At 36.6% G+C, this 23,984-nt stretch overlaps 1 protein-coding gene across 1 annotated transcript in view; it reads left to right on the plus strand.

Annotated features, from left to right (window-relative positions):
- The window catches only part of AFDN (afadin, adherens junction formation factor), a 502,926-nt gene that overhangs the window by 213,177 nt on the left and 265,765 nt on the right, over positions 1–23,984 (plus strand). The window contains exons 9-12 of the mRNA XM_053710918.1: positions 7,285–7,402; positions 8,072–8,334; positions 15,769–15,835; positions 17,196–17,302. Of these exons, the coding sequence (XP_053566893.1) occupies positions 7,285–7,402; positions 8,072–8,334; positions 15,769–15,835; positions 17,196–17,302 (555 nt within the window). The remainder of the gene's footprint in view (positions 1–7,284; positions 7,403–8,071; positions 8,335–15,768; positions 15,836–17,195; positions 17,303–23,984) is intronic.

Raw genomic sequence — 23,984 nt, forward strand, 5'->3', positions numbered from 1 at the left:
TTCTTTAAGCATTATTTTTTTATTTTATTTTGTATATAGTATCTTTTAAAACTAGTGTAGTCAGATTCAGAAAAATCAGATGGCAAAGTGATGGTAGTTTACAACAAATATATTTATAAACACGTTATTGCTCAGGAAAGCTAAATATGGTGAATATTAAAGGGACACTGAACCCAATTTTTTTCTTTTGTGATTCAGATAGAGCATGCAAATTTAAGCAACTTTCTAATGTACTCCTATTATCAATTTTTCTTTGTTCTTTTGCTTTCTTTATTTGAAAAAGAAGGCATCTAAGCTATTTTTTGGTTCGGAACCATGGAAAGCACTTGTTTATTGGTAGGTGAATTTACCCACCAATCAGCAAGAACAACACAGTGTGTTCCCCAAAAATGGGCCGGCATCTAAACTTACATTCTTGCATTTCAAATAAAGATGCCAAGAGCATGAAGAGAATTTGATAATAGGAGTAAATTATAAAGTTGCTTAAAACTGCATGCTCTATCTGAATCACGAAAGAAAAAAAAAATTGGGTTCAGTGTCCCTTTAAGAGATATTATGGAAAAAAAATACTATCCCTAAAAAATTGTTATTGTAGAGCATGGACAAGTTGCATAAAATATTGCTCCACCCCTTTGAAAACAATCTTTGACTGATTGTATAAACAGACACTGTTTTGTGAACATGAGGGTGGGGCACTTAACTATGTATCAAAGTTTTGTTAACTTTGGTGCTAATCTCTCTCTCTCATTACATTTATAAAATAGTTCAAGAAAAGTGGATGTTTTTTGACGATTTAACACTGTTCAGTGCACAGTAGTACTTGAAATTATATACATCTAAAGATCTAGACAATATACTGCAAAATTACAGAATTATTTTGGCAGATATAATGCAGAAGGGGCTGTTTCAGATGGTATTGAAAAATCTAATAGCGGATGCTTCTTTTATTGACTTTACAGGGGTTTTACATTCTTCTGAAATATGTGAAATAAGAAATGTTATTACCTTATCATATTGATTCTTATGCCTCTGAAATATAAGAGCTTTTTTTTATCTAAAAAAGGGACAGTTCACTTTTAAATTATGCTTCCTTTTGCAAAAGAAATAGCTGGATTTCCTCTTTGACACCCCAGCCCATCAAAATAGACTAAGCTTGCAGACGGATCAAATCTCATTATCTTATCACTCAAATGCTTCCATTTGTTCTCTCTGTCTCTGTACAATACTTAAAGGGACAGTCAACACCAGAATTTTTGTTGTTTAAAAAGGAAGATAATCCCTTTATTACCCATTCCCCAGTCTTCACTTCATACTTTTTCCAAATTTTACAAATTTGACACTTTCGCTTCTTCGGAGGCTGGTTTTGGGAGAAAGGTTCTACAGGCAGTGGTTCCTTCTGTTTAATGTTCCTGCCTTGTCCCTCCCATCATCCGTGTACTTAGCTTTGGTATGGGTATCCCATAAGTAATGGATGACCCGTGGACTGAACACACTTAACAAGAGAAAAAATAATTTATGCTTACCTGATAAATTTATTTCTCTTGTAGTGTGTTCAGTCCACGGCCCGCCCTGTCTTTTTAAGGCAGGTTCTAAATTTTAAAATTATAACTCTAGTCACCACTGCACCCTATAGTTTCTCCTTTCTCGTCTTGTTTCGGTCGAATGACTGGATATGACATGTGAGAGGAGCTATATAGCAGCTCTGCTTGGGTGATCCTCTTGCAACTTCCTGTTGGGAAGGAGAATATATCCCATAAGTAATGGATGACCCGTAGGACTGACTACACTACAAGAGAAATAAATTTATCAGGTAAGCATAAATTATGTTATTACCCATTCCCCAGTTTTGCATATCCAAGCACAGTTATAATAATACATGTTTTACCTCTGTAAATTATCTGTATCTAAGCCTCTGCTGACTGCCCCCCTTATTTTAGTTCTTTTGACAGACATGCAGGTTAGCCAATCAGTGCTCACCTCCTAGGTCACTTTACGTGCATGAGCTCAATGCTATCTATATGAAACATGTGAACTAATGCCCTCTAGTGTGGTCAAAATGTATTCAGGATTAGAGGCATCTTCAAGGTCTAAGAAATTAGCATACGAACCTCCTAGGTTTAGGCTTTCAACTAAGAATACCAAGAGAACAAAGCAAAGATTGGTGATAAAAGTAAATTGGGAATGTGTTTAAAATTGCATGCCCTATTTAAATCATGAAAGTTGTTTTTGGACTTGACTGTCCCTTTTAAAACAATTTAAAATAAACATTTTAGAGGCTTTATCTCTTCTAACCTCCCACTGTGAGTGTAATTTCTATTGCTGGCTGTGTTTACATAGTTTCTCAATATCCTATACCTAGGTATAGAAACTTTCACTATAGGTAGGGATACTACAGGCTAAATCAGCTATTTCAAATGCCAATGTAAAGACTAAGGATCTTTATTTGTTAACAATTTAATATACACTTCCAGCAGGTAAAATTGATCATGGGAACAAATGAAAGGAGAGAAAGTTTTTGAGTAAACTGTCCATTTAAACTAGTGAATTATTTTTTATAGGGCATGTAATTTTTAAACAATTTACTTTTATCAACAATTTTTCTTTGTTCTCTGGCATTCTTAGTTGAAAGCTTAACCTAGGAGGTTCATATGCTCAATTTCTAGACTCTTGAAGGCCGCCTCTTAAGAATGCATTTAACAGGTTTTTTCACCACTAGAGGGTGTTAGTTCATGTTTGTTTCATATAGATATCACTGTGCTCATACACATGAAGTTATCCTTGTGAGGCCATCACTGATTGGCTAAACTGCAAGTCTGTCAAAAGAACTGAAATAAAGGGGCAGATTGCAGAGGCCTAGATTACAAGATAATTACAGAGGTAAAAAATAAATAAATATAACTGTATTGGTTATGCAAAACTGGGGAATGGGTAAAAAAGGGATTATCTATCTTTTAAAACAATAACAATTCTGGGTGTAGACTGTCCCTTTAAAGCTCTATGATGCAAAGTGGGCATGCAATTTTAAGATAAGTTTCAATTTATTTTTACTATAAAATTTGCGATTCTCTTCTTATCCTTTGTTGGATAAGCATACCTAGATAGGCCTCAGGAGCAGCATTGCACTCCTGGGAACTAGCTGGCTGATTGTGGGCTACACACACATGCTTTTTGTTTGATGTGGCCAGCTAACTCCTAGGAGTGCATTGCTGCTCTGTAGCAGTCTTTAACAATGTGTTTACTCTCCTTTTCAGAAGTTTGAAAACATAGAACATTCTGTTGCTTGCAATATCACACAGAGGATTTTCTTTTACACTTATGTTCTTTAATTGAATGAACAATACACTACCTAATTATGCAATTGAGTAGTTTCATAAAACATTTCTCATCAGTGTCCAAGTGGTGGTTTGTAGCGTGGCAATAGACCATTCAAAATATTCCTAATATTATTTTTGGAGTTATTTTTATTAAAATTGGGAAAATTGTAAATAAATTCACTGAGGGTTATGGACTGAAATAATTGAATGATATTATTAAAGGACCAGTCAACGCAGTAGAATTTGCATAATCAACAAATGCAAGATAACAAGACAATGCAATAGCACTTAGTCTGAACTTCAAATGAGGTAGTAGATTTTTTTCTGACAATTTTTAAAAGTTGTCTTTTTCCACTCCCCCTGTACCATGTGACAGCCATCAGCCAATCACAAATGCATACACGCTTATTCTTGCACATGCTTAGTAGGAGCTGGTGACTCAAAAAGTTTAAATATAATAAAGACTGTGCCACATTTTGTTAATGGAAGTAAATTGGAAAGTTGTTTAAAATTGCCTGCTCTATCTGAAATCATGAAAGTTTAATTTTTGATTGTTTCCCTTTAAAGGGACATGATACTTAAATATATGAAAGCAATCACAATGTGATGGGCAGCATAGTTGTAAAAAGCTGACTATAAAATATAATCTGAACATCTCTATGTAAAAAAGGAAGCATATTTTTACCTCAACATTTCCTCAGTAACCGTGTCCTATTGTAAAGTGACTTTAAAGCAGCCAATCAGAATGCTAGTCTCAGGACTTGCAAGGGAGCATGCATATAACATGCAGAGGGCACTGTCATGTTATTTTCCTATTCAGTATAAGGAAGTGTACTATGAAACCCTGTGAGATTTCAGTGAAATCTTCCTTTTTTTACATAGAGATGTTCAGGCAATATTTTGTCAGCTTTTTAACAGGTTTTGCTGCATCACTTTCAACCAATTTAACATATGGTATTATGTCCTTTTAAGTCGTATTAGAGCTAGTGATTATTTCTCACATTAAAGACTCCATAAAGTCAGTTAAACTTTTATAATTCCTATAAAGCATTCTATTATCAAATGTGCTCTTTGTTTAATAGGGCCTCAGAAGCAGCAGTTCACTAATGGGAGGCTAGCTTGCTCATTGGTGCGTTTGCATACATGCCTCTTGTTATTGGCTAACCTGATGTATTCAGCTAGTTTCCAGCAGTGCTCAGCTGCTCCTTCAACTAAGGATACCAAAAAAATGAAGCTAATTTAAAAATAGATTTAAACTGGAGAAGTAGTTAAAACATTGTATGCCTATCTGAATAGGGAAAGGAAAAAATGTTTCATGTCCCTTTAATTATATATATTAAATGAGGGGATATTGCAGATGTGCTATTATTTTAGTGCATTCCTGCAAAATATTAAAATCTATAAATAGTGCAGCAAATGTTTAAAAAATTTAGTTTGCTGGTATGTTTGATTAACTACACAAATAGTCATTGCAGCAAGCTATAAAGTGCTTTGATGTAAAATGATGATTCTTCAGATGTTTATTTTGTGTGAAAATAGTTTATTTACTTTTATAAAATAAGAATCTGGATTTTTTGTGTGTGGCTTTTTAAAATTATTCTGTTCCATTCCAACATTTCTACTAAAATTTGGTAATGGTAGTTTTAGTTATATCTAGACAAATGTTTCATGTTAAATTAACTATTTTATTATATTTTAGTTAATGGCCTGCACACATTATTGTAAATTCTTAACGTGCAGATTCTTTTAAGTTACTTTTTAAAGAGGGCATGAAACCCAACATTCATGATTCAGATCCTTTTAACAGCTTTCCAAATTACTTCTAATATCTATTTTGCTTTGTTCATTTGGGTATCCTTTGTTGAAAAGCACACCTAGGTAGGCTCAGAAACTAAGCTAGCTGCTGATTGGTGTCTACTCATATATGCCACTTCTCATTGGGCTTATCGTTTTTGTTCAGCTAGCTCCCATTAGTGCATTGCTGTTCCTTCAACAAAGATACCAAAGAGGAATGCAGCAACAATGGATATAAGTACATTTGAAAGTTGTTTAAAATGTGTGTTCTATTTAAATAATGACAGAAAACATTTGGGGTCCATGTCCCGTTTATGGCATACTAATCCCAATTTTTTTCTGTCATGATTCAGATAGAGCGTGCAATTTTAAGCAACTTTCTAGATATACTCCTATTATTACATTTTCTTTCTGTCTCCTGGTATCTTTATTTGAAAAAGCAGGAATGTAAGCTAAATGTAGCCACCAATCAGCAAGCGCTACCCAGAGTTCTGGACCAAAAATGGGCCAGCTCGTAAGCTTAATTCCTGCTTTTTCAAATAAAGATACCAAAGAGAAGGAAGAAAAATTGATAATAGGAATAAATTAGAAAGTTGCTTAAAATTGCCTGCTCTATCTGAAGCATGACAGAAAAATTTGGGTTCAGTATTCCTTTAGCTATGAATTATTATTTTTTTAAGACTGTCCTATACAGTGTTGGTCACATCATTTTTCTTTCAGTATACTTATTTCAATTCCTAAAAGTTTTCAAAAGATTTCTCATCTAATGAAATGAGAATTACGTTTTTGCATTATATTTTTTTTAAATATAGTGAGCCTTAAATTGACAACGCACTCTTGTGGTCTGTATCCATTAATTCATGGACTGTAGCTTATATTGTTTGATTTTGTAGTATGTAGTGTTTTAAATATTTATATGTGGAGTATTAAGCACTTGACTTTGACTGCTAAGGTGCAAGTGTAATGATTTTAGTGTTTAATATACAATTGACAGACTAAGAGTTGGATTCCTTAATTTAGCCACAGTAAACCACTGAGTACAAATAATATGATTAATACATAATTCCAATGTATAAATTTGTTAATGTTACATATCGTTATGGTGAGTCTGTGATCCCTAGCACTGTATAAAAACACTGAACAAAATGCACAGAGCTTTATACATTGTAAAAAAAATAGAGAAGTTTTTCTTTGCTTAAAACCAAATGATGATCTTGCTAATGTCAACATAAATAGTTTATAGTATTCACTATACTTAACTGGATATATTGCTGCAATATTTATATATTATATTGCTTATTTTTTATATATATATATATAAAACACACATTCCTTGAAACAATACTTCTCCAAAAATGATTCTAAGTGCTGAAAGCCGACAGAACTAAAGGCAATAGCTGGCTGAATAAAAGAAAGTTTCAGAGCTACCTCTAAACTGTAAGCTTCATGGGCAGTCTCTTATTATACCCCCCCCCCCCTAGAATATAAGCTCTTTGGGCAAGGTCTCCATTATATGCCTGTATAATACTTCTAAAATAACTGTAAGCATCTTACAAATATAGCCACAAAAAGTACTGCCACCTCCCAATCTGCCGCCCTAGGCGAGTGCTTTGTTTGCCTAGGCCAAAATACGCTCCGGATCCCCACCTATACTGAAAATTTCAATAACTTACCTAGTTTGGTGTGTGACAGAGAGATACTAAAATGTTAAGTTTTCCAGTGTTCTCTGTATGTATTGGTGTTTGAGCAAGCAGTGATAAAAAGGTAAGGCAGACTTTTGTGTAAATAGACTGATATGCTAATTATATCTGCCCAACCTAAAAGCTCAGCCCATTTAATTATGTTGGGGTTTCAATTAGCAGAAAATGCTGTTTCATATTCAAAAATATACATAAAGGAGCAATGTCCCATACATTTTAATTTCTGTAGTTGGTATAAAAAGTCATTAAAAACATTTTAAGGGCAAACATCTTTTACAGTACACTGTCACTTTAAACGATTACCTTTTTTTTACATGTTAAGTCAGAACAAAACTGATCCAAGGAAAATTCCCTCTCTCATATAAAAAACATTTCCTCTCTTGCAAATAAAAAAAAAAGTATCCCTTTAAAATGGAGAAGTCTGAGTTTGTGTGCTGAGATACCAGTTGTTTGAGGCTTTGTTTTCATATTCTAAGTATCTTTTTTCCATACAATTCAGATGGCTCTGACTCCAGAGATAAACCCAAGCTCTACCGCCTTCAGCTGAGCGTAACTGAAGTTGGAACAGAAAAATTAGAGGATAATTCCATACAGGTGCGTGTCTGTTTCCTTTGCTGTAAAACCTGATTAAATGACAACATAGGTAGTTGCGCTTTAGATTGTGAGGTGCAGTGTCACATATTATACCCTTTGACACATTAGAGTGCTCTCCTATTTGCCTCTTCAAATATACACTATATGCATTTTTATATAGTAGCTGCTAATACAATTTAATACAAGCTAATAGATTAGTCTGTGTAGCTTGGTCACTTTTAAAAAGCACATGGTGAGCATTCTGTATAGGGTTGTCTCCTCAGCCATGTGTTCCTGGGCACTTATGAGTTATACATACTGCAGGGTGTGCAGAGGGAAGTATGAATTGAACCCTGAACAGCACACGTATAGTGATCATGGACAGCACTATTCATGTTCCCCCCTGCACACCCTGCAGCATGTATAGCTCATAAGTGTCCAGGAAAGCATGGCTGAGGTGGCAATCTTAATTCTGTAGCTTTTTCAAAGCGTGTTACAGATAAATGTGATAGAAGGAATGTAATTACATTTTCTAAACACAGTTCCTAAGACAGTCATGTAAGAAAATATAAACCCTCTATAACAAATAATAAGTACATCTCAGCCAGTCCTGGGAGCATGACAGTATCTATGTATTTATTTTCTTTTACCGCTGGCTAATCTTTGATAGATGCATATTTTATGTTGCAGTTGTTTGGCCCTGGAATACAACCTCATCACTGTGATCTTAATAATATGGATGGAGTAGTCACTGTCACCCCGAGGAGCATAGAGGCTGATACATATGTTGATGGACAACGTATTACTGAGACCACAATGTTGCATAGTGGGGTCAAGGTGCAGTTTGGCTCGTCGCATGTGTTTAAATTTGTGGACCCTAACCATGACCAAATATTGGGTAAAAGGAGTTCAGACACTGGCCAGATGGTTAGAGGGCAGAGGAGCAAACCTGGGTGAGTGTGAAGGGCAGAATCATAATTTGTGTTTTTTTTAAGGCAACTTTTAAATTCAATGTCATATCAAACTATTGATCAGAACCTGGGTTACGCTTGCTTATTGATGGCTAAATGTAGCCACTAATAAGCAAGCGCTATCCAGGGTGCTGAATCTAAAATGGGCTAGCTCCTAAGCTTTACATTGCTGCAAGTATATTTTATTATGAATAATATACTTTGTTTAGTTGAAAAAGACCTTTAGTTTCCAAGTTAACTTTTTGTTCACAAGGATAGGACGCATTTTCTACAGTCCAGAGATGTGGAGGAAAAGTCGAAACCTTTAGAAAATCTTAGTACATTCACTACTGTATCGCTTTCCAGCTGTTTCCAAACAAGGCGTTGCTCCATTGTGTACATTTAATGTCCTGAATCAGGAGGATACTGGAGCACTTTTTTTCTTCTTAGATCACCAACGTAACTAGAATCCACTACGGATCAAAGCCATCCACATTGCTCCCACCTCCTGGCAATATGATAATGTAGCAGCAGAAACAGTCCTATTATAAAAAATGTTTATTAAAGGGACAGTACACTGTAAAATTGTTTTTCCATTAATGTATTTTAAATGACTTGTTATACCAACTGCAGAGTATAAAATATTTGAGAAATTCCATTTTCATGCTTATTTGCGTATATGAAATAGCTGATTTTGTGCTTTGAAACCACAGCCTATTACAATGGGTTGAACTTAAAGGTGATATCAGATCTCATTATGTTCTAAGTTTGTGTAAACAGACTTGCTTCCTTAACTTTTATTTGGCTGGAACACCAACGCTCAATACATAGAGAGAACAATGGAAAATGATCACTTTATTACTTAACTATCCTGCATCCCACTGAGAGTGTAATCTTTTCTGCTGGCTGTGTATGCTTAGGCTATTCAATAGCCCATACTCCAGTATTAATTTGTTCAGTATAGGTGGCGATACCACAGGCTAAATCAGCTATTTCAAATGCTGAAATAGGAGTAAAGGAGCTACTTGTAACCAATTTAACCCCTTAATGACCACAGCACTTTTCCATTTTCTGTCCGTTTGGGACCAAGGCTATTTTTACATTTTTGCGGTGTTTGTGTTTAGCTGTAATTTTCCTCTTGCTCATTTACTGTACCCACACATATTATATACCGTTTTTCTCGCCATTAAATGGACTTTCTAAAGATACCATTATTTTCATCATATCTTATAATTTACTATAAAAAAAATTATAAAATATGAGGAAAAATGGAAAAAAACACACTTTTTCTAACTTTGACCCCCAAAATCTGTTACATATCTACAACCACCAAAAAACACCCATGCTAAATAGTTTCTAAATTTTGTCCTGAGTTTAGAAATACCCAATGTTTACATGTTCTTTACTTTTTTTGCAAGTTATAGGGCAATAAATACAAATAGCACTTTGCTATTTCCAAACCATTTTTTTTCAAAATTAGCGCTAGTTACATTAGAACACTAATATCTTTCAAGAATCTCTGAATATCTATTGACATATATATATTTTTTTTTAGTAGACATCCCAAAGTATTGATCTAGGCCCATTTTTGTATATTTCATGCCACCATTTCACCGCCAAATGCGATCAAATAAAAAAAATTGTTCACTTTTTCACAAATTTTTTCACAAACTTTAGGTTTCTCACTGAAATTATTTACAAACAGCTTGTGCAATTATGGCACAAATGGTTGTAAATTGTTCTCTGGGATCCCCTTTGTTCAGAAATAGCAGACTTATATGGCTTTGGTGTTGCTTTTTGGTAATTAGAATGCCACTAAATGCCACTGCGCACCACACGTGTATTATGCCCAGCAGTGAAGGGGTTAATTAGGGAGCATGTAGGGAGCTTTTTGGGGTAATTTTAGCTTTAGTGTAGTGTAGTAGACAACCCCAAGTATTGATCTAGGCCCATTTTGGTATATTTCATGCCACCATTTCACCGCCAAATGCGATCAAATTAAAAAAAACGTAACATTTTTCACAATTTTAGGTTTCTCACTGAAATCATTTACAAACAGCTTGTGCAGTTATGGCACAAATGGTTGTAAATGCTTCTCTGGGATCCCCTTTGTTCAGAAATAGCAGACATATATGGCTTTGGCGTTGCTTTTTGGTATTTAGAAGGCCGCTAAATGCCGCTGCGCATCACACGTGTATTATAGCTAGCAGTGAAGGGGTTAATTAGGTAGCTTGTAGGGAGCTTGCAGGGTTAATATCACATTTAGAGTAGAGCTCAGCCTCCCACCTGAAACATCAGACCCCCTGATCCCTCCCAAACAGCTCTCTTCCCTCCCCCACCCCACAATTGTCCCCGCCATCTTAAGTACTGGCAGAAAGTCTGCCAGTACTAAAATAAAAGCTATATTTGGTTTTTTTTGTGTGTTTTAAAAAAAGCATATTTACATATGCTGCTGTGTACTATCCCCCCTTAGCCCCTAACCTCACTGATCCCCCCCAAACAGCTCTATAACCCTCCCACTCTAACTTAATCTGCGCCATCTTGGGTACTGGCAGCTGTCTGCCAGTACCCAGTTTAGAAGAAAACATGCTTTTTTTTTTATTTTTACTAATTTTTTCTGTAGTGTAGCTTCCCCCCACACCAAACCAACCCCCCACCCCTCCACGATCTCTTTTTGTGAGATTTTGGCATTTCTTATTAAAGATTTGGGCATTTCTTTGCCGTAGTGTAGCGGTTCCCACCCGCTCCCGCCCGTGCACGCGCCCGCCCGCCACCCTCCGTGCACGCGCGCGCGCGCCCGCGCGCGCCCCCTAACATTCCCGCCCCCGATCCCGCCCCCCCTTGACTAAGCAGCACACACCGATGGCCGCCCACCCGCCTCCCAAGCCGGCTCCCACCCACCAACGATACCGGCCATCGATGTCCGGTGCAGAGAGGGCCACAGAGTGGCTCTCTCTGCACCGGAAGGCCATGTAAGGTTATTGCAGGATGCCTCCATATCGAGGCATCACTGCAATAACCGGAAAGCAGCTGGAAGCGATCAGGATCGCTTCCAGCTGCTTTCCACACAGAGGACGTGCAGGGTACGTCCTCAGGCATTAACTGCCTTTTTTTTGAGGACGTACCCTGCACGTCCTCGGTCATTAAGGGGTTAATACACCCTAGCAGGTTAAAAGGATCATTGGGAATAATTTAAAAGGAAGAACATGTTTGGGTGAACTGTCCCTTTAAGAAAATAATAAAGACAAAGCAAACAGTAATTTTTATGAGATCCGCGCACTTATTCGCTGCTCGTGAAGAGCCTCATGTAACTCACGTGAAGTTGTGCCCAGCAGTGAACATACCCTCCACAGAATGGTTGCGCACGTATTGTTGTTACCTGTGACAGAAGTGGTGCACATTCACGGATCAGTGACAGGCATTGTTGGCTTTTTGACAGCTGTACCTTGCACTTCAGTTTAGCTTGCGCAATAGAGAAGGGAAGATTTTATTTATTTTTTTAAAATAAAACACTGTTTAAAAGTTTTATATACCGTATATAAAAGCCCTCAGGATAGAGCAGGGGCATCAGTCTCATTGTATCCGGGGGCCACTGGCCAAGTGTTCTTCAATGGGGCCACTTGAACAGAGTGAGTGCTCTGGAACTGGATATATTAGAAACTGGAAGTGACATGAGTAGTAGTGCATGATGGGAGTTCCTTTAATGCCCTCATTAGATATACACAGTTGTGTGTATTTATCTTGTGAGTGCCAAATGAAGTGATCTCTCTGGAACTGAATAAAAGTGACATTTATCTAAGCAGTGCATAATTGGAGTCTACACTGGACATTGCTTGTATTTATGTTTATCAGTGCCTATATAGAAGAAAATAAACTTGTTACACCAATTAGAACCCTAAAAAAATTGATGGTGCCAAATTAAGAATTTACCTAATAAACAATGGAGGGCCAGATTAAACTATCTTGAGGGCTGCATATGGCCCCAGTACTTTGAGACTACTGATATAGAGCAATGCATCTACTACATAAATATACAGTTCCAGCTTTGTACTGTGCTTACTAAAATGAAGTGCACAATATGGCTTATCAAAAATACAACAATGTTACTGGTCTGTGAATGGGCATTGTGTCACAGGGTGTAAGAATACTTAAAGTTCCAAGATGGTGGCGCCCAATGTGAACATGCAAAGCTTCACTAACTGGACCTTGTAAGGGGTTAAATGCCTTTAAAGAGAGTGATGCAGGCACAGTAGGAAAACCAATAGTATGGTGAGTAATAACCAGGTAATCACCATTGCACACGAGCGCAATTTTGCGCTCGCGTGCAATCCCGCCCCCTGCCCGCACACAGCCAATCACGCGCGGGCAGGAGCTGTCAATCTCCTCTGTCAGACTCGACCGCGTAGATTGAATTTCACCACCTTAGTGGCGAAGAGGTAAAGGAAGTGGCGGTCTGGTGACCGCTGCTTGTTAAATTACGGCGAGAAAGTTCTTGTGAGAACTTGCAGCCGTAGGGCTTTGATAAATCAAGCCCTAAGTAGTAAATGACAGATTACAATCGCCTGCACAATTAAAAACATCCATCTGGACCCAAAATTGTTTTATTATTATTAACATTTACTTGTATATTGCAACACAATGTCATAGCGCTGGGAACAGAGATAGGGGTATAGAATGACAAAGATCTGTGAAAAGATACAAAAACACAACACACCTAACAAATCTAGTACAGAAGGAAGAGGGCCCTGCACCGAAGAGCTTACAGTCTACATCATTGCAGTATATATAGTACTTATATACAAAAATAAAATAAAGAAATGATGGTAATATTTTACACCATTTTTATATGAGGAAGATATTTCTACAAAAAAATACATTTAATCCTAATGGAGTTTTTTTTTTAATGGAACATGATCAGTAGTATCTATTTCTATGTGTGATGTATTTGCTGAATGATACATTTTAATGAGGGTTCCTTCAAGAACTTTTCTCTTTTAAGACTCTGCATCTTACCTTGACATTGTTATTAGCACCCTCTACAGGTCAGAAAGGAATATTACATGTGTAAATATCTTTTCTTTAAAGTGAATGTAAACTTTCATGAACCAGTGCCTTGTTTTTAAAAATACTATTAAAAACAGGGGCACTTTCATTCATTAAACTTTACATTGCAGCATATTTTTTTTAATGCTTACCTTTTTCTTCAGCCAAGCCGGATTGGCGATCCCCTGCCCGCAGCGCCTCTGTACTTACGTCTGTAATGACGAAACCAGCTTCCTCCAATCATGGCGGGCACCACAGAGCGTCCATCTCATGAGCCATGCCGTGATTGGAGGAGGCCGGTTTCGTCATTGAGGTGCTAAGTACAGCGTGAGAAGCGTGCAGGGGATTGCTGAAATGTAACGTTTCTTGTATGATAGTGCCCCTGTTTTTAATAGTATTTTAAAAAAAATGGGCACTGATTTATCAAAGTTTACATTCACTTTAACCCAGCTATTAAATTACCAGCCTACTTCTCATAGATCTCGTCATTATAACATTATCTTTTGGTCCTAATAAACTAACCTTTTAGTATTGCACATAAAACATGTTTTTAGATGTCATGGTGTATAACGCAATAGAATATATCCAGAAGTTAGCTTGTGATACATTTCAGTAGTTAATGTTACCAGTCACCAAATTTATAAGATGATATAAAAAAAATGGCTAACCTGGGAATGCTATTCACTTCAAAAAGTTAAAGGGACAATCTACTCCAAAATTGGTATTGTTAAAAAAGATAAATGATACCTTTACTACCCATTCCTCAGCTTTGCACAACTAACATTGTTATTTTAACATACTTTATAACATTTAAACCTCTAAATTTCTGCCTGTTTCTAAGCCCCTGCTGCCCACCTTTATCTAAGTGCATTTTATTAGCTTTTTACAACTAGACAGTTCTAGTTAATATGTCATATAGATAACATTGTGCTCACGCCTGTGGAGTTACGAATGACTCAGCACTGTTTGGCTAAAATGCAAGTCTGTAAATAGCACTGAGATAAGGGGGCAGCTTTCAGAGGATAAGGTAATCACAGAGGTAAAAAGTGGGCAAAGGGTAATAAAGGGATTGTCTAACAATAAGAATTCGAGAGTAGACTGTCCCTTTAAATTATATATATTATTTAAAAATGATCTAATAAAGACATATTATATTCCCATATATAATTAGATTGTCTGTATATATTCCAGTCCAAATCCACAGAAACTGAGGTTGGCAGCTTGGTTGTGGAGTGGTTAAATCTACTGAAGTTACACCAACTTCTCAATGCAAAAAAGAGGTTGTCTATCTTCTTTTGGATTTTTTTTATGATCGTTTTCCGAAACCGCTGCTTTGCCCGTATCTAACATGGTCATTTCCCACTATAACAAGTTAAATGTCCAACATTAAAGGGACATGAAACCCACATTTTTTCATTCATTATTCAGATAGAGCATAGAATGTTAATCAACTTTTTCATATACTTATCTAATTTGCTTCATTATCTTGGTATCCTTTAGCTAAAGAAGCAGCAATGCACTACTGGAATCTAGCTGAAAGCCAATGACAGGGCATTATTGTGTAGCCACCAATCAGCAGCTTCTGAGCCTACCTAGGTATACTTTTCAACAAAGGATACAAAGAGAATGAAAACCCAGATAGTAATAAATTGGAAAGTTATTTAAAATCACATGCTTTATCTGAATCATGAAAGAAAAAAATGTGGGTTTCATGTCCCTTTGCGCAAAAACCAAAACGTTACATTCTGTTACATCATCATATATGTTCTGTATTTTTGCAACATATTCTTCTTTGTCTTTTTTCCTCACCCATATATTTGCACTGGTTTTAGTTGTCATATTAGCTAGGGAGCCAAAATATTGAAATGGAATCTGAACAGCAATTTCTATTTGTTGCCTCTTATCCTGGCTAACACTCACCAGGAGCACTGTCCTAGCTTTTCATCATGTGATGGATATGGCGCAACTATAGTGAGAGACGCCAACTGTAAGGTGGTAAAAGGATTGGTCCATTCTGCTGCTTCCACCTTAGGGTTCAAGGGTGTCACCTGTTGAGTACTAGCTAAGACCTGAACCACATTATAGAAATATTTGTAACCTGTCATTTATTTTTATTGATATTTTTCTCTTATTCTTCAATATGCGAAAATGAGTACAGCTAAGGCAAATGGATTGCTAACCTCTGGGGAAGGTGGTCTCAAAACTGTGTTATCAAGAGCAACAAACACTTTAGAATTTTGTGATCTCAATACTCAGTGTCTTAAGTAAAGTAATTTAACCTGATCAATTCACTTTTGTTCACCATAACCTGTGTGCAGCCTTCAAGGGTGCTTGCTATGCGGCATCATTATGGGGCTTTTTATCTTATCATATAAATGCATTGCTTATTTTCAGAGTTCAAGAAACCACATTTGGTTTGGAAGGGGATGTTCTAAGTGTTTCACCGTTACCAGCAAGCAAGGTATCGTTATTGCAACCCTTAAAGGGACATTCTAGCCAAAAACTTTTTTTAATGCTTCAGAAAGAGCATGCTATTTTAAACAGTTTTCTAATTTACTTCTGTTATCTAATTTGCTTCATTCTCGTGATATACAAGGTTGAAAAGCATATCTAGATGTGCTCAGTATCTGCTGATTGGTGGCTGCACATAGATGCCTCTTGTTATTGGCTCTCCCATGTGCATTGCTATTTCTTCAACAAAGCATATCTAAAGAATGAATCAAATTAGATAATAGAAGTAAATTGGAATGCTGTTTAAAATTGTATTCTTTGTCTGAATCATGAAAGAAATATTTTTGGTTTCATGACCCTTTAAGTTCTTTTTGTAACATTAACATTCCATGAAACATTTTCTTCTATTGACTGTGTTGTATTGCGTTTTCTATCCTATCTGTCTATCTATCGATCTACCCATCTGTCTATCAATTCATCCATCTAGTGCAAAATACTTTTATGAATGTTATGCATATTTAATAGCATCTTCATTGCTTAAATTTAACTAAACCCATATTGTTTCTTTCATGATTCGTATAGAGCAGGCAATTTTAAGCAACTTTCTTATTTACTCCTATTATCGATTTTTCTTCATTCTCTTGCCATTTTTATTTAAAAAGCAGTAATGTAAAGCTTAGAAACCAGCCCATTTTAGATTCATCAGCCTGGATAGCGCTTGCTTATTATTGGTAACTTCATTTAGCCACCAATAAGCAAGAGTAACCCAGGTTCTGAACCAAAAATAGGCCAGCTCCTAAGCTTTAAAATCCTGTTTTTTAAATAAATTAGAAAGTTGCTTAAAACTGCATGCTCTATCTGAATCATTAAAGTGGTTTAGTATCCCTTTAACCTAAATACAGCCCCTTTTTATCAACTTACAAATATCTTTGCATATAGAAACATCCACAGATTTATTTATTTTTTAAAATATCTTATATACCTGTGAAGTTTAATTTAAAAAACAAAAAACACTGAGTGTTTATGGTAATTTAATTTTTTTCTAACAAAACTGTTGTGTGGAAATGATATACATATACTGTGTGTGTGTGTGTGTGTATGTATGTATATATATATATATATATATATATATATATATATAATTTTATATATTTATTTTTACTTTACATTTGCTAAAAATGTGTTCCACTAAAATGGAGTTGCGAAAATAATTGCAAATTCACACTCATTTTCCATGTCCATATTGAATTATTTTCACAACATTTTAGATAGTAACATATTTTTGATGAAAATGGGAAAATGGACTGTGATTTTATTTTTTTGTAGCAAGTCACTGCGGTATAATTGAACAACTAAACATTACGTTTCAGGTTGCCAATAAAATGGACACTGATAGGATGTCTGGCACGGCAGAGCGGGGCATGGTCAAACCAATGATTCGGATGGATAAACAAGATTATCGTGGACAAGATGGCAGGTAAGAGAGAGCGTTTTTTGTAAATCTTTTTATGAAACACTGGGGAAAAAGACAATCAACCCAAGTAAAATAGATTACTCTTACTCTGTGAATGTTTTATCGTAAATAAAATATTATATGAGAAAGTGATTTGAAGAATATTCCATATTTGAGTGAATTTAAATGAACACTTAACAGCACTAACCCAGCATGACAGCCGGATAACCGAAACTTGCGGTTTACGTTACTATGGAAATTCCTTGATTAATGCTTTACAACCTACATTTAAACCTTGCCTTTCAAGCAATATAAATCTTAGACATTGTTCTGTGGGGAAATTTCAGAAATGTTTATATGAGTAACATAACATCCAAATATAACCTAAGAAAAAAATCTTCAATATTAAAATGAGATGAATTAATTTTTTTACTTTGATGTCAACATATTTATACCATGCTGTAAATAAAATCTCTTGACAAGTCTGGGGTGTGTCTGAACAGCCTTGTTAGTATTCTGTATTTCTAAAAGAGATTGGGTGTAACATGGAAATAAGCCAATGGTGAGGCCAGAAAAGTAAAATATTTCTTAGGTGTATACACCATGTTGGTATAATGTCTGACATTTTAAAAGGACAGTCTAGGCCAAAAAAAACTTCCATGATTCAGATAGGGCATGTAATTTTAAACAATTTTCCAATTTACTTTTATCACCAATTTTGCTTTGTTCTCTTCGAATTCTTAGTTGAAAGCTTAACCTAGGAGGTTCATATGCTAGTTTCTTAGACCTTGAAGGCCACCTCTTTTCAGAATGCATTTTAACAGTTTTTCACCACTAGATGGTGTTAGTTCATGTATTTCATATAGATAACACTGTGCTTGTGCACGTGAAGTTATCTGGGAGCAGGCACTGATTGGCTAAACTGCAAGTCTGTCAAAATAACTGAAATAAGGAGGCAGTTTGCAGAGGCTTAGATACAAGGTAATCACAGAGGTTAAAAGTATATTAATATAACTGTATTGGTTATGCAAAACTGGGGAATGGGTAATAAAGGGATTATCTATCTTTTAAAACAATAAAAATTCTGGTGTAGACTGTCCCTTTAATGTGTTATTTCTTTACCCGATCTCCCTGTTCAATTGAAACAAATATTTTTATATTTGTTTTGATACTGTGTATATGTGTGTGTGTATATATATATATGTATATATATATATATATATATATATATATATATATATATATATATATATATATATATATATATATATATATATATATCTATGAAAGTCCCAAGCACAGGCACTCAATGGTCTTGTAAAAAGATACATTTTATTTAGTATAATATAAAAGACATAACGTTTTGGCGCATTCCTGCGGCTTTGTCAAATGTCATAAAAGGTTATCAAACAGATAAACCTAAAAACCAGTGACAAGTAGACATAGTAACCAACCTTTTATAGCCACTTTGCAATAGTAAGCGTACCGCTATCCTACACCCACGTGTGTGTGACGTCATCGACGAGCGCCATCGCTCGTAACGTCATGACATATGTTAACACATAGCCACAGCAACGCTATGTAAACATACCCGGAGACCACTAACGCTTAGTATATGCCTAGCATCTAATCAAAAGGAAGGATTTTACATTGAGGTTACAGTATGTGTCGGATTTAATCAATGCTATTTACATGATAAAGTAACACATTACTACATATGTAACAGATTTCAATCCGTGATAAATACAGATGTAATTTATTCAACATCGAACATTTTAATATATGAAGTATTACCATATTGTATGTATAAACCCCATAAGTAATGCTGCAATGAAGTACCAATTTAAAACAATCAATGCACACATCATACTGCCCATATATAAAGCCCACATTCTGTGACCGGATGACTGATGAGATTATAAATACCAAAGCAAGAGAAAAAATGGTTTAACGCAACAGAACAAACTATTTACTGCTTTAACTTAAAGTCCAGATGTAAAAAGACATATATATTCTTTTTGTAATCCCAGTGGTAATCAAAATTGCAATTGCAATGTTACGCCTCCCTCTCTCATGGAAGAAATAAAGACCAAAGATAAGCATTGTGTTTTATATATTTTTCTTTCTTTGTATAATACTAAATCACTGTGTTCAGCATATCCCCGATTCACAACATAAGACCCAGTATGGCCAAATTAGCAAACAGCATTCAAAGAAGGTCCCACACATATGGCAAAGTCAGGTAATCCGTAATCAACTTTGTTGCCCATGTACACTATGCGTACCTCCGCTCCCTCCGTGCCCCAGTACCTCTGACCTGAACTCCTTGGTCCTTCTATACGCTGTTCCGGACCCTCGTCCATCCACACCATGCGGATTCAGCGTCTCCCGTCTCACCCACGTGTGGCGTGATGTCACTTCCGGGTCCACTTGTCTGTTTGCGGTTTTCGATAGGTACACTGGGAATGGAGCCTGAGGGAGCGTGGACCAATCGGCGTATTCCTTCTGACTGCCTTTCAGATCCCACTGTACGTATACATATGGGAAGCAGTGAGACGATATCTTCAACAATATGTTCCAAATGCTTTATAGATGCTGTAATGTTGTAGTTTTTGGGGAGCCAAAAAAGTCTTTATCCAGGGAGAGGGTTTAGGCAATCCGGACCGCAGTGCAGCTTAGGTGATACAACAGCAAACTGACCTGGGCAAAATATTCCAGCTCAGAAAAATAAAACGAAATGTCAGTTGCTGTTGTTTAAATAAAAAGTCTCTTTATTGAAAATTATTTAAAACATGGAGGGTGCATATCTTTCTTTTTTCTATAGGGTATGCACCCTCCATGTTTTAAATAATTTTCAATAAAGAGACTTTTTATTTAAACAACAGCAACTGACATTTCGTTTTATTATAAATACCAACCCAAATATATACTAGACCAACAACGAAATACGCAATCTGTTTTCTTAAATATGCTTCATGTCTGCATGAGGCATGCATAGAAACTTCACAAACAGAGAAAACCCAGCAAACACCTGGCATAGGTCCAGCTTTTTTCAATAGAAGAGAGGTGTTAAGGCCCCTTGGGCCAGGGTGTCCATTCCGATTGATCCATTTGCTCTCAAGTTGAAGTAATTTATTTGCTCTGTTACCACCCCTAGATAGGGGAGGGGGCACATGATCAATCAACATAGATCGTAAACTTGAGACACTATGCTTGAATTTGGTGAAGTGGCATGCCACTGGCTGATCTGATTCGCCCTTGGTCAATGCCTCCCGAATGGCGTAACGGTGGTTAGCCATCCTTTCACGGAAGGTAGTTACCGTCTTCTCGATGTAAACCCTGGAGCATGGGCATATCAGCATGTAAACAACATAGGTGCTGGTGCAGGATAATCTATGGCGTATGGTGTATCTGTGGTTATTGTGTGGATGTTGTAAATACGAACCCACCTAAGCATACCATTGCAGGTAATACAACTACCACAAGGGAAGCAACCTTTCTTTGTTGTTTTCAACCATGTTTCCTTCATATAACGATCAACTGGGTCTGTTTTGACCAACAGATCTCTTAGGTTGCTAGCCCTACGGTAGACTATTCGGGGGACCGTCATTCTCTGAAAAGGTAGTGTGGTATCCATTTCCACAACTGGCTAATGTCGTTGCACAGATTTCGCCAAGATGTCACATGTGGGTACGTATGCTGTTACCAAATTCAACTGTTGTCCAGTATCCGTATTGTCCATACTTTTGGCCAATTCATCACCACTGGTGTTCAACAACCTCTCCTGGCTCCGTCCAATTTCATCTCTGGCATATCCCCTTGAGGCAAGTTTCTCTCCCATCTCTGCCAGTTGTGTCTGCCTAATGGGTATCTCACTGTTATTCCTAAAAACCTGAATGAGGTGCAAAATAATGATCCCCCTTTTTTTTATGTCTGGGGTGAAAACTTCTAGCATCCAATAAGGAGTAGCGGTCTGTCGGCTTATTATATAATGACGTGCCAAACCGGTATTCACTACAGGCCTCAATCTTAAAAATGTTGAGATCTAGAAAATGTACAATCTGCAAATAATACTCAAGTTTAAATCTAATTGGACTTATCGTGCAGTTCAAACGTGACACCCACTCATGCAGTTCCATCATCGATGTACGGTGTGTAATATTGTACGCTTGAGTGTTCAAATGGCTTCATAAGCTTACGTTCATACCAAGCCATGTACAAATTAGCATAAGTGGGTGTCACGTTCGAACCCATGGTGGTCCCTGCAATCTGAAAAAAAAAGTCATTTTTGAATTTGAAGTAGTTCTTCTCAAGGCAAAGAGTCAATAATTCACATAAAAATTCAATAGAAGGACCACTATACAGGGGATTCATAGTCACCATGGACCTGACAGCTGCGACCCCCTCACCATGGGGAATCACAGTATAAAGGCTGTCAACGGCCATGGTGACCAGGACGTCCTCACCCTGTAAATTTGGATAACCACTAAGGATTTTAATCCTATTTGGAGAATCTTGGAGATAGGCACGAATATCCTTGACAGTCAATATAGAGTCAATATAGATAGCCAAACTCGATAGTATAGAGCCCTTGCAGACACAATAGGCCTACCAGGTGGATTAATCAAAGTTTTGTGAACCTTAGGTAACAGATATAATATCGGTACCCTAGGGTATAGTGTGATCAAAAATGATAGTTCCTGTTCGCTGACTATTCCAGCTTCATGTCCCTATTAAGATACCAATCAATTATACGTTTAAAAGGTGTAGTCGGGTTGCCCCTTAATTTAACGTAAACATTGGTATCGGATAACTGTCTAAGAGCCTCACTTCTATAGTAGTCTGCATAGTTTTGAATCACAATTGATCCACCCTTATCAGCTGGGCGGATAATGATGGATGTGTCATTGCTTAAATTTGACATGGCTCTAGATTCATCAATGCTAAGATTGGAATAGGTATGGTGTTGTGGGGTCTCCCTGATGTCGTGACTAAGCATACATGTAAAACTCCTAATTGATTTATGTGTATTTGGAGGTTCAAAAGTGGAAGGTTTTTTGAATGTGGTAGCCCCAGGACTTTATCCCTAAAGTGATCTCTAAGTTTCAACTGCCTTTGCAGTCTATGAACATTGACCAACATGTCAAAGGGATCACTCTTCGGTGGTATGAAGGATAAACCACGATTCACCATTTGGGAGGCATTGACAAAGGGCGAATCAGATCAGCCAGTGGCACGCCACTTCACCAAATTCAAGCATTGTTTCTCAAGTTTACGATATATGTTGATTGATCATGTGCCCCCCTATCTAGGGGTGGTAACAAAGCGAAGAAATTACTTCAACTTGAGAGCAAATGGATCAATCGGATGGACACCCTGGCCCCAAGGGGCCTTAACATCTCTCTGGACTTTAGTCCCTTCTATTGAAACAAGCTGGACCTATGCAAGGTGTTTGCTGGTTTCTCTCTGTTTGTGAAGTTTCTATGCATGCCTCATGCAGACATGAAGCATATTTAAAAAAAAAACAGATTGCTTATTTCGTTGTTGGTCTAGTATATATTTGGGTTGGTATTTATAATCTCATCAGTCATCCGGCCTGATTTTGTAAATATAGCCCAATATATTGGTCATAGAATGTGGGCTTTATATATGGGCCGTATGATGTGTGCATTGATTGTTTTAAATTTGTACTTCATCCTAGCATGACTTATGGGGTTTATACATACAATATGGTAATACTTCATATATTAAAATGTTGAATAAATGACATCTGTATTTATCATGGCTTGAAATCTGATACATATGTAGTAATTTGTTACTTTATCATGTAAATAGCATTGATTACATCCGACACATATTGTGACCTCAATTTAAAATCCTTCCTTTTGATTAGACGCTAGGCATATAGTAAGCGTTAGTGGTCTCCGGGTATGTTTACATACCCGGAGACCAAAGGGGTTAAACACACCATTAAAGTACTGCTCGAGACCTGTTGGTCCAGAGTGGAAACCACCACTGATCCAATCAGAAGTGCTAGATGCATGACTAAGCTGTGTAACTAACCTTGCTGATTTAGATCAGTGGCAGTTTCTACTTGGAACCAGCAGTGCTCTGCGGGTCCCAAGCGTCACTTCTAATGTGTGTTTGTAGGGGTTAAACACATAGTAGTTTAGGGTTAATAGTCTTAAAATCACATTCTCTAATGAATTAGAGCATCATTCTATACTATTTTGGCTCATTCTCCAGTAGGTGGCGCTGCAGATTCAAATATTTTAAACCAGTTTTTCATTTTTTGTAGAGAAATATAGAACTGGTTGACATTTTTATAGAAAAAAAAGAAGAAAAATATTTCAGGATATGGGACAATGGGACTCCCTGTAATATATATAATATCAGTTCTGTACTGGGCAATTCCTATGTACTTTAATCAAATCCTCAATAGAACTCTCCAAGGTTCCAGCCTTGGCTATTGTGTGATGTTATTTGAGCTTCAGTAATGACAGGTGCAGGGTAGATGATTTATTTTAGTATACAATGACTCTGTTTATTAATAAAACATAGATGCTGCTGGCTATCTGATGGAATAACAGAGAGAGTGAAATTGTCACAAATGGTCTTGCGTAAGCAAACTGCCCTCCTTACTTCATTTAAAGGGACACTGAACCCAAATTTTTTTCTTTTGTGATTTAGATAGAGCATGCAATTT

Source organism: Bombina bombina, chromosome 4 (assembly GCF_027579735.1).
Source record: "Bombina bombina isolate aBomBom1 chromosome 4, aBomBom1.pri, whole genome shotgun sequence".
NCBI classification, from domain to species: Eukaryota; Metazoa; Chordata; class Amphibia; order Anura; family Bombinatoridae; genus Bombina; species Bombina bombina.